The sequence below is a fragment of the Streptopelia decaocto genome, assembly GCF_964273445.1.
Source record: "Streptopelia decaocto genome assembly, chromosome: 21".
Taxonomy (NCBI): domain Eukaryota; kingdom Metazoa; phylum Chordata; class Aves; order Columbiformes; family Columbidae; genus Streptopelia; species Streptopelia decaocto.
In genome coordinates, this window is record NC_138676.1 from 7,142,512 (window position 1) to 7,153,520 (window position 11,009).

At 50.3% G+C, this 11,009-nt stretch overlaps 1 protein-coding gene across 1 annotated transcript; it reads right to left on the minus strand.

Annotated features, from left to right (window-relative positions):
• Positions 1–9,831: 9,831 nt before the first annotated feature.
• Positions 9,832–10,788, minus strand: LOC309448732 (olfactory receptor 14A16-like; the record flags this gene model as incomplete). The annotated part of the gene is made up of 1 exon (XM_082070455.1): positions 9,832–10,788. One exon carries the CDS (start codon positions 10,786–10,788, stop codon positions 9,832–9,834), a length of 957 nt encoding a protein of 318 aa, XP_081926581.1.
• Positions 10,789–11,009: the final 221 nt, after the last annotated feature.

The window sequence follows — 11,009 nt, forward strand, 5'->3', positions numbered from 1 at the left end:
CCCCAAGCCCATTGGAGGCCCTTAGGAAGAGTTCCTCTCTCCAAATATCCAGCCCAGCTTGCTGCTGCATGAACAACCAGGAGAAACTGCCCCTGGACCCTCATTCCAGACCCCAGCTCCTCCACCCATACAGGCAGTGCTCTCCCCCTTGGCACTGAGGTGGTTCCAGGGACCCAAGAGACACCTGTTGGGTAGGGATGTGGCGTCCTTCAGTGCTCCTCATGGTACCTCCTGCTGGGCTTTGTGCCACTGGTCACAACCCTCTGAGCCTGGATGTTCAGCCAGTTCTCAGTGGTGCTAAACAGGAACATGCCCATGAGCACATTGGGCTGCACTGGGAGGAGAGTGGCCACCCAGACAAGGGCAGTTATTGTCCATCGTGACTCAGCACTGGTGTGGTCACATCTGGAGCCGTGTGTCCCAGTGTGAGGTTCCCCATTCTGGAGGAACGGGAGGAGCTGTCGTGTGGCCAGAGAAAGTCTGGGTCATATGTGGAGATGTTGAGGGACCCAAACTGCTTTAGCCTGGTGAAGGGGCGGCTGAGGAAATGTGCTGGTTTTACTGAAATTGAGTTAATTTTCTTCATGCATTTTGAACCTCTCTCCTTCACAGCCAGTACAGTCTTTTGTTCTGATTTACTATGAGAATAATGAGATAATGCTGTTTCTTCCCTGGGAGAGAGTTCATTTTGTCTTTTAACAGCTTTACAGTGTTTGCCATTTGCTATGAAAGGAATGTCAGAACTCACTGATATCTTGGCTGTTGTCAGGGAAACCAAGGACTTCTTTGGCCATCCAGCTGTGGATGCAGATTGGCAGGAGGGGACACAGACAGGACAGCACCTGGATTGATGTGCAGGTTGATCAATGAAATATTCCCTATGATTAGCGCCATGCTCAGTCTAAAGCTGGAGCTGGCGTTTAGGGCTTGTTACATCCGTTACTTTGGGTTTTGCAGCTGGTTTGGTCAGTTCCATTCAGAAGTTTCATCCTGTCAGGAGTTCGATGTCAGTTCGGCCTTTTGCCGTTCTGCCATTTTGCTGTTGGCCTTTGGGCCTTTCTGCCTGTTGCCCTTTTGCTCTCTCAGGCTGGGATGGGCTGTTCAGGACCAAGGTGCTCCCTTCTGCAGGACTGGCTGCTCCGTGTGACTGGAGTTACACGGGGGATAGCACTGAGTATATATTTTAATTTAATTTATCTATTTCTATTTAATTTACCTGGACTATTGTCAGTGAAACCAAGGACTTCTCTGGAGTGCAGATGCAGGTGCAAATTGGTAAGAGGAGGCACAGACAGGACAGCACCTTGATTGACATCCAGGTCAATCAACAACTATTCTCTACCATTAGTGTCATGCTCAGTATAAAGCTGGAGGTGCCTTTTCCAGCCCGTTAATTTTGATTTTCCAGCTCCATTGCTTAGCTCTGTTCGGAAGTTCCATTCTATTGGGAGTTCAGTGTTAGTTCAATTTTACGATGTTTTGCTGTTTTTCAGTTGGCCCTTGGGCCTCTCTGCCTTTTCCACTTGTACTTTCTCTTGCTGGGATCAGCTGTTCAGGACCAGGGTGCTCTCTTCTTTTGGGCTGCCTGTTCAGCACAACTGGAGTTATGTGGGGGATTGCACTGAGTGTCATATATTTTACTTTATGTATATCTTAGTATAAGTATATTATTAGTAGTAGTGTATTATTATTATTGTCTTATTAATTTTTTGTCTAAACCCACAAGTTTCTCCCTTCCCTTTCAGTTCTCTCCCTTATCCCACCTGGGAACTGGGAGCAGGATGTGAGCAGCTCTCATGGTCTTGGTTGGTGTCTGTGGTAAAACCATGACAAGAAAAGGCAGTAGTAGCTTCAGAAATCTTGAAAATCACTTTCCAAGATGGTGTCAATATTGAATTTTTTGTCGTTGTTGTTGGGAAAGAGCATGAGAAAGGAAAACCATCAGAAACTGCAGCTCTGGAGGTCCAGAGTAGAGCTCAGGATAAAGAAATGTCATTCTGAGCACAGTGCTGTGGTCATTCAGAAGGACTCTGGATGAGGCATGACTTTGTGTTTCAAGGAACAGCTGGTGAGGATGGAGAGACAGCAGCACAGGTGGGGACACACTGGGGTGAGAACAAGTGGGGAAGCGCATGGGGTGTCTGCAGCCTGTGGGGAAACAGCCACAGGCCTGGGACACTGCAGGATGGACTGTGGAGGACATGGCCAAGGGCACTGGCAAGGCTGGATGTCCCTGAAAGAGCCAAGGTCTTTGTCCCCTTGGCTATAGCTGGTGTCCCTGCCAGCGAGGTCTAAGAGGAGACACATGGTTGTCATGGCCATGGCACCCATTGCCTCCTTGCACCCCCAGGGAGTGTCACACCATTGTCCTGCACTGGGCATCGCGCTCCCCAGATCCCCAGGAAGAGCCCTGAGCCACACGTGAGGGACAGGATCTCCCTTCCCAGGGTCAGGGGCTCAAGGCTTGGCCATTGTCCTTCATCAGACAAACCAAGGGCTTTCTCAGCATCAGAGCTGCTGCACTTTGCCTTTGCCTGATGCAATCACTGCCTCCAATTATCTGCTCTAACGAGTCCCTGGGGAGGCTCTGTCAGTAATAGCACTCAGTGGGGCCCATTAGTGCTTCAAGGTACTTTGGAGATGCTTCTGGCTTGGACTTCTTAAGCAGATTCTTCAGTCTGTGCTTGGTATCTGAGGTTCATGGACTCAGCACCAAATACGCCATGGGGCTCATTAAAACACAGAAAGCCCTAATGAGCAATGCTTCTTTCTGTAATTTTCTTCAGATCTTCAAGACTTGTAGAACTAACTGGAGAGGTTTCAATGGGACACTTGCTAGATGAAGATTTCAAAGATTTCATAAAGGAGGGTTTTTCTTTCCAGGGTGTTTTCTGTCATTTTTCAGTGTATAGAAGAAGTGACAGCAGCATTCTACACTGGACATTGATGCCGACGGACTCCTGGAGACATCTGGACAGGCAGGAGAACAGCCCCTTGAGGCTGGACACTGTATGGACAACCTGGCTCCTCACCCCCACCCCCAGTCTGCCGGGTCCCTCATTGGCCACCAGAGATTGCATCACTTTTCCTACATCAGACTTCTCCACTGAGCTCTGCAGGAGATGCTGCAGCTCCCGTGCACCGGCTCCACCTGCTCTCCTGTGCAAACACTACACAGTTTAATAAACAGCAAAACACTTTCCTCAGCTGTGTGTGTAAGCTGGATCTGATGAGGTCCAGCACCCACAAGGGACACCCACACAAGAACTGCTTTGGACAGAGAGACAGGAGAGGATAGAAATAAACACAATGAACGTGTTGACTGCCATGTTAATTAGAGCTCTGAAGAATGGGGCAAGTTTGTAACTCCCTGAAAGTCAAAGCAGAAACCAGACAGTTGAGAGGCCACTGAATGACCAAAGAGCAAGTGGAGGAGAAACCTGAGAGCACTGGGAAGGGCAAATGTCCAGACAGTGCTGGAAAGTTGTCCTTGGACAGGGACATTTAATCAGGAGAGGTGGGAACTCCTGAATGACGAGGGAGATGAAATACTAGAGTGTTGGTAATAGAAGTACAGGGGAAGACCAATATTTCTTCTCCTACCCTTAGTACATCAGTCATCAGCTGTCTCACCATAAACAGCCAGGGCCATTTTAGGGGCCCATGTACCTGAGGTGCTGGCCTGGGATTGGCATCTATCACACAGGACCTGGCGAGACCAGAGCACCTTGCAGTGCAGGTGGAGCCTGGGCAGGGGTTCCCGGGGCATCTACACTGGCACCAGATGTTTGTGACCCTGGAGCTGAAGACACTGGTGTCCTAAATCCATGCCCAGTTCTAGAAAACACTTACCTTTTCAAAGAAAAGACACCACATCAAAGAAACAAAAAAAGTATGTTGACACCTTCCTCTGCTTTGGATCTTTGTCTTCAGTTCTTCTTATTTTAATTTTCATTGACATCAACTGACATCTGATGGGCCTGCAGGCATGAAGCCAAGATCATGTTGTGTCTTGCACAGCGCCCCATGCCCTCTGAACCTTCCCTGCCCAGGACTCCTCACTCGTTGCCCAGAGCGAGTCACACTGAGGTGTTGGCTGGTTCACTGACTGAGATGTTGGTTTAGATGGTCACCTACAGCACAGGTGGATCCTGCCCCATCATCGCCTGCTCTGCTCCAGTCTGAAACAGAGCCCAACATCACAATGGGATCATGAGAGAACTGAGGTTGAAGGGACCTCAGGAGTCTGCAGTCCAACCCATCACCAATTGGGTCACACCAAGGTGTTCAAGCCTTGATTCAATCAGAGCTTTAGCAGGACTAGAGAAGTGATCATCCCTTTGTACTGGGCACTGGTGAGGCTGCACCTTGAATCCTGGGGTCAGTTTTAGGCCCCTCATGGCAAGGAAGACATTGAGGTGCTGGAGAGAGTTCAGAGGAGGGTGACAAGGCTGGTGAAGGGTCTGGAGCACCAGTCTTACGAGGAGCGGTTGAGGGAGCTGGGGCTGTTCAGCCTTGAGAACAGGAGGCTGAGGGGAGACCTTGTCGCTGTCTACAACTACCTGAAAGGAGGTTTTATCATGGAGGGTGTTGGTCTCTTCTCCCAAGTAGCAAGAGATAGGACAAGAGGAAATGGCCTCAAGTTGCACACGGGGAGGTTTAGATTGGATATGAGGAAAAAATTATTCAGGGAAAGGGTTTTGAAGCAGCGGAGCAGACTGCTCAGTGAGGTTGTGGAGTCCCCATCCCTGAAGGTGTTTAAAACACAGATAGATGGGGCTCTTAGGGACATGGTTTAGTGCCAGATTTAGGTTATGGTTGGACTTGATGATATTAAGGGTCTCTTCCAACCACAGTTATTCTATGATTCCATGATAAGTCATTTTTGCTGTTTTCTTTCTCAGAGGACCATGCAGCCTCCCTGAGAGCCAGGACTTTTCTGAGGTGTTGGAGAGATGTCTCACGGTCACACCAGCCAGTTCCACCAGCCCCTGTCTCTCCCTTCCCAGGCCAAACCTTTTCTCCATATTCCAAACTTCCAGGCGAGTTTCTGGGACACAGCAAATGCTGTGCTGGTCTTCTGGGCTTGTTCAGAGAGAGCAGCTTGACAACATGTTGATGGGCTCTCTGTGCACCTCAAAGCTTTCCTGACCATTTTTCTCAATACCCCACTTGTACCCAACCTATCTGGTCCTTGAACTGTACATGAGGGGATTGAGCAGGGATGTGGGGAAGGTGTAGAAAGAAGACTTTGTCAAACTGTCTTGGGAGGGCTGTTCTGGGCATCCACAGTCCAGGATGAGGGTGCTGGAGAAACCAGTGGCACAGTGAGGTGAGAGGTCCAGGAGGAGAAGGCCTTGTGCCCGTCTACACTGGGGCAGAGCAGTGACACATTCATGGGATGCCCATGTGAACAAGAAGGGGACAAATGGCTCTAAAATGCCTTCCAGCCAGTTCTTTACCCATCGCAGATACACCATCCAGGCCATGAGCTGCAGCTTCTCCAGGAGATGCTGTGGGATACGATGTCAAAGGCTTTACTGCAGTCTAAGGACACAACACCCACAGCCCGTGTGGCGGATTCACTCCCCACGACAGACTTTCCCTCATCTGCTCAGCCGGTCACCTTGTCACAGAAGGAGATCAGGCTGGTCAAGCAGGACCTGCCTTTCATCCAGCCATGCTGATTGGGCCCGATTGCTCGTCTTGTGTGTGTGACCTCACAGTCCTTTGCCAGCCATGTTCCTGCTGTTGACCAATCCCCTGCAGAGGCAGAAGTGACCTCACAGTGCCCTGCACAGCCATTGGTTCCTACTGGACTATGAGTTCCTGAGACACAAGTGACCACATGGCATCGTACCCACCATCGCCCTCCTTGTGGTCCAGTGTGTGAGCAGATCAAACTGAGCTGCTTTCATCACATTTATCTAATAGATTCTTATCAAGGGTTTGAGTGGAGAAACGTTCCTCAGAGGAGCTGCTGTATTTACTCTGGGGCATTTTATATCTCTGCTTCTGCCTCTTTTCTTTCTTCATCTTTCTCTCTCTATTCTGACATGAAAGAGCTCTCCGAGGAAAAGATTCATGGAATCCTACAATAACGCAGGTTGGAAGAGACCCCAGAACACCATCTCTGTCCCACTGACCTTTATGGCACCTCAAGGAATAGCTGAAGGCATTTGTGCTCACTTGGTTTCATGTCACCACATGGACACACTGGACAGGCACATGATGTGTATGTTTACAACTCATCTGTACAATGAAAACACGGACTTTTGACCCAGTGTTTCATAGAATCATGGAATGTCCTGAGTTGGAAGGTCCCAAAGGATCATGGAGTCCAACTCCTGTCCCCGCACAGGACACCCCACAGGTCACCCCGTGTGTCTGAGGACGGTGTCCAGTCTCTTCTTGAACACTGTCAGGTTGGGGCCGTGACAGCTCCCTGGGGAGCCTGTTCAGTGTCCAGCACCTCTGGGGGAAGAACCTTTTCCTCATGTCCCACTGACCCTCCCCTGTCTCATCTTCCTGCCATTCCCTTCGGCCTTCCTGGCACACCCTTCTTCCATTCCCTTGGGCACTGTCATTGGTCATCAGAGAGAATACAGAGAGAATCCTTGTGAGGAAGCTGTAGCCACCATGAGGTCTCCCTTGAGTCTTTTCTTCAGCTCTGATGCTCAGAAACCCCTTGGTTTGCTTTCTGAAGCAGAAAGGAGGAGCCATGAGCTCCAGGAAATGGGAAGGGGGATCCTGTCCCTCACACACGGCTCAGGGCTCTTCCTTGGACCGTGGGATGTGGGTGTGCAAGGCCCAGGGAAGGACAACACTGGGACAACAGCTTCCAACTTCCCCATGGGGCTGCAAGGAGGCACCGAGGCCCCAGTGCCATGAGGACAACATGTCTTCTCCTGGGCCTCAGTGGCAGCGACAACTGCCCTGGCCAAGGGGACACAGACCTGGGTTCTGTGGGTCCCTTCCAGCCTTACAGCGCCCTTTGCCATCTCCAGCACAGGCTGTTCTACACAGTCCTACCCCTGCCCCTCTTTCCCTGCAGGCTGCAGACACCCATCTCGCTTCCCTACCTGCTCTCACCCCAGCATTTCTGTACCCTCACTGCTGTGTCTGCACCCTCACCAGCTGCTCTTTGGAACACAAACCATGGGCTGATCCAGCTCCCTCTGGGTCAGCTCTTGCCCCACAGCACTGACCTTCCAGTGACATTTCTTTCTCCTCATATCCAGTCCTCACATTCCAAGCTGTACTTTCTGACATTTTTTTGTCTTTCCTGCCTCTTCCCACTACCAAGGGAAGCTCAGCCACCTCAGAAACTGCTCTTCATGCAGAGAATCCCATCATCAGGCTTCTTGTGTTTTTTTACCTGACCATAGAGAAGTCACCTCCCCATGATCTTCTAAATCCCATGAGTGCCACTGGCCTTTCAGCTTCTCTGACAGACACGACCATGTCCCTGCTGTTGTCCCATCATGTTCTCAGGTGGGATGGACATGACAACCCATCTCCAAAGGCTCTTCCTGGGTAGGGCCTGTGGGTACCTTGGCAGAGGTTCTTTCCCAGCCATGTCCCTGCTGCTGGGCTGTCACCTCCAGACACAGAACTGACCCCACTGTCCCCTTCACAGCCACAGGATTCTGACTGGATTATGAGTGCCCGAGACACGTGTAACCTCATAATATGACAACCATCCATTCCCCCTCTTTAGCACCCAGGACAGAAGCACATTCCTACACCTGCCCCTCTTTCCCACAGGCTGTAGACACCCATCTCGCTTCCTCACCTTGTTGAAATTTGCCAAATATATTTCCTACTAACAATGTGAGTGAAAAACACTCCTCAGTGGAACTGCTTTTTTTTATGTTAACACCTTCTATATCTCTATATCTATTCCTTCTCCTGAAACCTCTCTAAGGCAAAAATTCTGTCAAATCACAGAATAACTCAGGTTTGCAGAGAGCCCTTGTCTCACTCATCTTGTCTCACTCTCCTGCTCAGGGTGAACCAGGTGAGGTTGCTCAAGGCCTCCACCCAGGTTTGCATCATTCTCAAAGGCACTGAAAGTGCACTCTGATACATCATAGAAGGGGAGAACAAAGATGTTCAACAGCATTGGTCTAAGTGTTGGTCACTGAGGGATGACACCAGTAACTGGCTGCACACAGGACTTTGTACCACTGGTGATATTTGGGCTTGATGGTTCATCCAACTTCCCACCCAGCATCCACTTCTTGAGCCCCATCAGCACCACTCTGGCCAGAAGGAGATCATGGCTGAGCCTTGCAAACACCCTGTGCACAACATGCCTTTCTTTCCACTGTCCATTTGGGTTCAGCAATCCCTTCCTTGTCCTTCACATTCCTGGAAATGGCTGCAGGAGGCTTGTCCCATCCCTTTCCCAGGGAGGCAGGTAGGGTGGCCAGCCTGTTATTCTCCCTGTTCCTGTTTGTGCTCTTCTCGAAGATGGGACTGAGTTCTGCATTTTTTGAGGACCCCAGAACCTCTCTGGTTTCTATGGCACTTTTGAGAGCACAATGGGGAATCAAGGGCAAGAGTGATGTAGCAGACAAGAGCACTTGAAATGATCCTGTCCAAGGCAGCTGAGATGAATCTCACTGATCCAGTGGGGTTTGTTCCTGGAGTCACACACAGAAATATCAGGGTTCTGTGAAGTGTCCACATCAGAGCTGGTCTCAGGACTCCTTATGCACCCAGGGATGCTCAGAGACAGAGTCTGTCCTTTTTACTCACAGAGGCAGGAGTCACAGTGTTCCCCTGGCCTCCTGTTGCCACTCCAAAGGGACAGGAGACACCTCAGCCCTGTGGTGTGTCACCTGCTCTGCACTCATCTGGAATGTCCAGCGTCATGAGGAATGGACACGTAGACCTCAGATCAAGGATGCATATCCCAGTGCTGCATTCAGGTGTTTTCCCAATGTGATGTGACCTCAAGCCTCTGTCTGTGCCACAGACCTTCATTAAGCCCCAAGGAATAGTTGGTGGTGTTTATGGTTGCTCACGTTCATGTCACCTCACGTACATGATGTGCGTGCTCACATCTCATCTGTACAAAGCAAACACAGACTGCTGAACTATTCATTCAGTGTTCATTCATGGAGGGAAGAAAAACCTCTGTGGGTGAGAGGCCAGTGCTGGAAATGGTGGTTGTGAGGGGCCAGTCCATGATGATTGACATGAGGCTCCTTCCATGGGGTGTCCAGTGCACAGGGGCACAGCCCAGCCCCTGCTCTGCTGGTCCTGCAGGTCTCTGGCAGGAGCCTGGCTGTGAGAGGACACTACTGTGTGCCAGCCTTGCACACACAAGCTCTTTTTTTCCTGTACCCTGGTGTTTGCGTCTGTGGCCACTTTCTTGGGCATGTTCTACAAGAACTGCCACACAGCAGGACAGTGACCAAGCTGCCAGAGCACTCAGGCCTTGCACCAACACAAGGGATGAGAAGGAGAGTGTGGGAGTGGAACCAGAACAGCTCTGGAAGAACACGCGCTGCTGCTCCCTGGCAGTGCTGACATGCTGGACTCTTTTCCCCTCCTCCCATTGACAAAGAGATAGTCCCTGCAGCTCAAAATAGGCCTTGAAGGAAGAATACCAGAAAAAAAAAGTTACAGTAGAGACCTTTATTTTGCAGAGAGCATGGCTTCATATTTATACAGGCAATGGGTTTGAAAAAAAAAACCAAGACAATTAATTAGAAAAAGGGATGAGAAAAATATCACAATTTATTAAACAGAAATCCACCGCCACCACACACACACACAGAAGTCTGGGCCTCTAATGAGTTACATTAAAACTCTTATCTGTCAAAGAGCAGACGACAAACACTTTATTGTTTTTGAAATGCTTCCGGCCATTAGTTTATTCAGGGAATCCTTGAGCTCTTTGTTTCTCATGCTGTAGATGAGGGGGTTCACTGCTGGAGGTATCAGCAAGTACAGAACAGACACCACCAGGTCCATGGATGGGGAAGAGATGGATGGGGGCTTCAGGTGGGCAAACATGATAGTGCTGAGGAACAGGGAGACCACAGCCAGGTGAGGGAGGCAGGTGGAAAAGGCTTTGTGCCGTCCCTGCTCAGAGGGGATCCTCAGCATGGCCCTGAAGATCTGCACATAGGACAGGATGATGAACACAAAACAGCCAAAAGTTAAACAGGCACTGACTACAAGAAGCCAGACTTCCCTGAGATAGGAGTGTGAGCAGGAGAGCTTGAGGATCTGGGGGATTTCACAGAAGAACTGGCCCAGGGCATTGCCCTTGCACAGGGGCAGTGAAAATGTATTGGCCGTGTGCAGCAGAGCATTGAGAAACCCAGTGGCCCAGGCAGCTGCTGCCATGTGGACACAAGCTCTGCTGCCCAGGAGGGTCCCGTAGTGCAGGGGTTTGCAGATGGCAATGTAGCGGTCGTAGGACATGACTGTGAGGAGACAATACTCTGCTGTAGCACAGAAAAACAAAGCAAAGACCTGGGCAGCACATCCTGAGTATGAGATGGCCTTGGTGTCCCAGACAGAATTGGCCATGGATTTGGGGACAGTGGTGGAGATGGAGCCCAGGTCGAAGAGGGCGAGGTTGAGCAGGAAGAAGTACATGGGGGTGTGCAGGTGCTGGTCCCAGGCTATGGTGGTGATGATGAGGCCGTTGCCCAGGAGGGCAGCCAGGTAGATGGCCAGGAAGAGCCAGAAGTGCAAGAGCTGCAGCTCCCGTGTGTCTGTGAACGGCAGGAGGAGGAACTGGGTGATGGAGCTGCTGTTGGACATTGGCTGCCTGTGGGCATGAGGACCTGTGCAAGGAGGAAAGACAATTACATGTTAGGGGAGACTTCTCTGGGGAAAATACCATGTTGTTTATAATGGAAAAAACCCTCCCTGATGGAGGGATGTTTCCGCTCATTCTCTCTTCCAAGTGAGAAAAAACGTTCATCACAGTTTGAAATGCAGCTTGGGCATCTAGTTTCCATGAACATAGCTCTGGGGCAAAA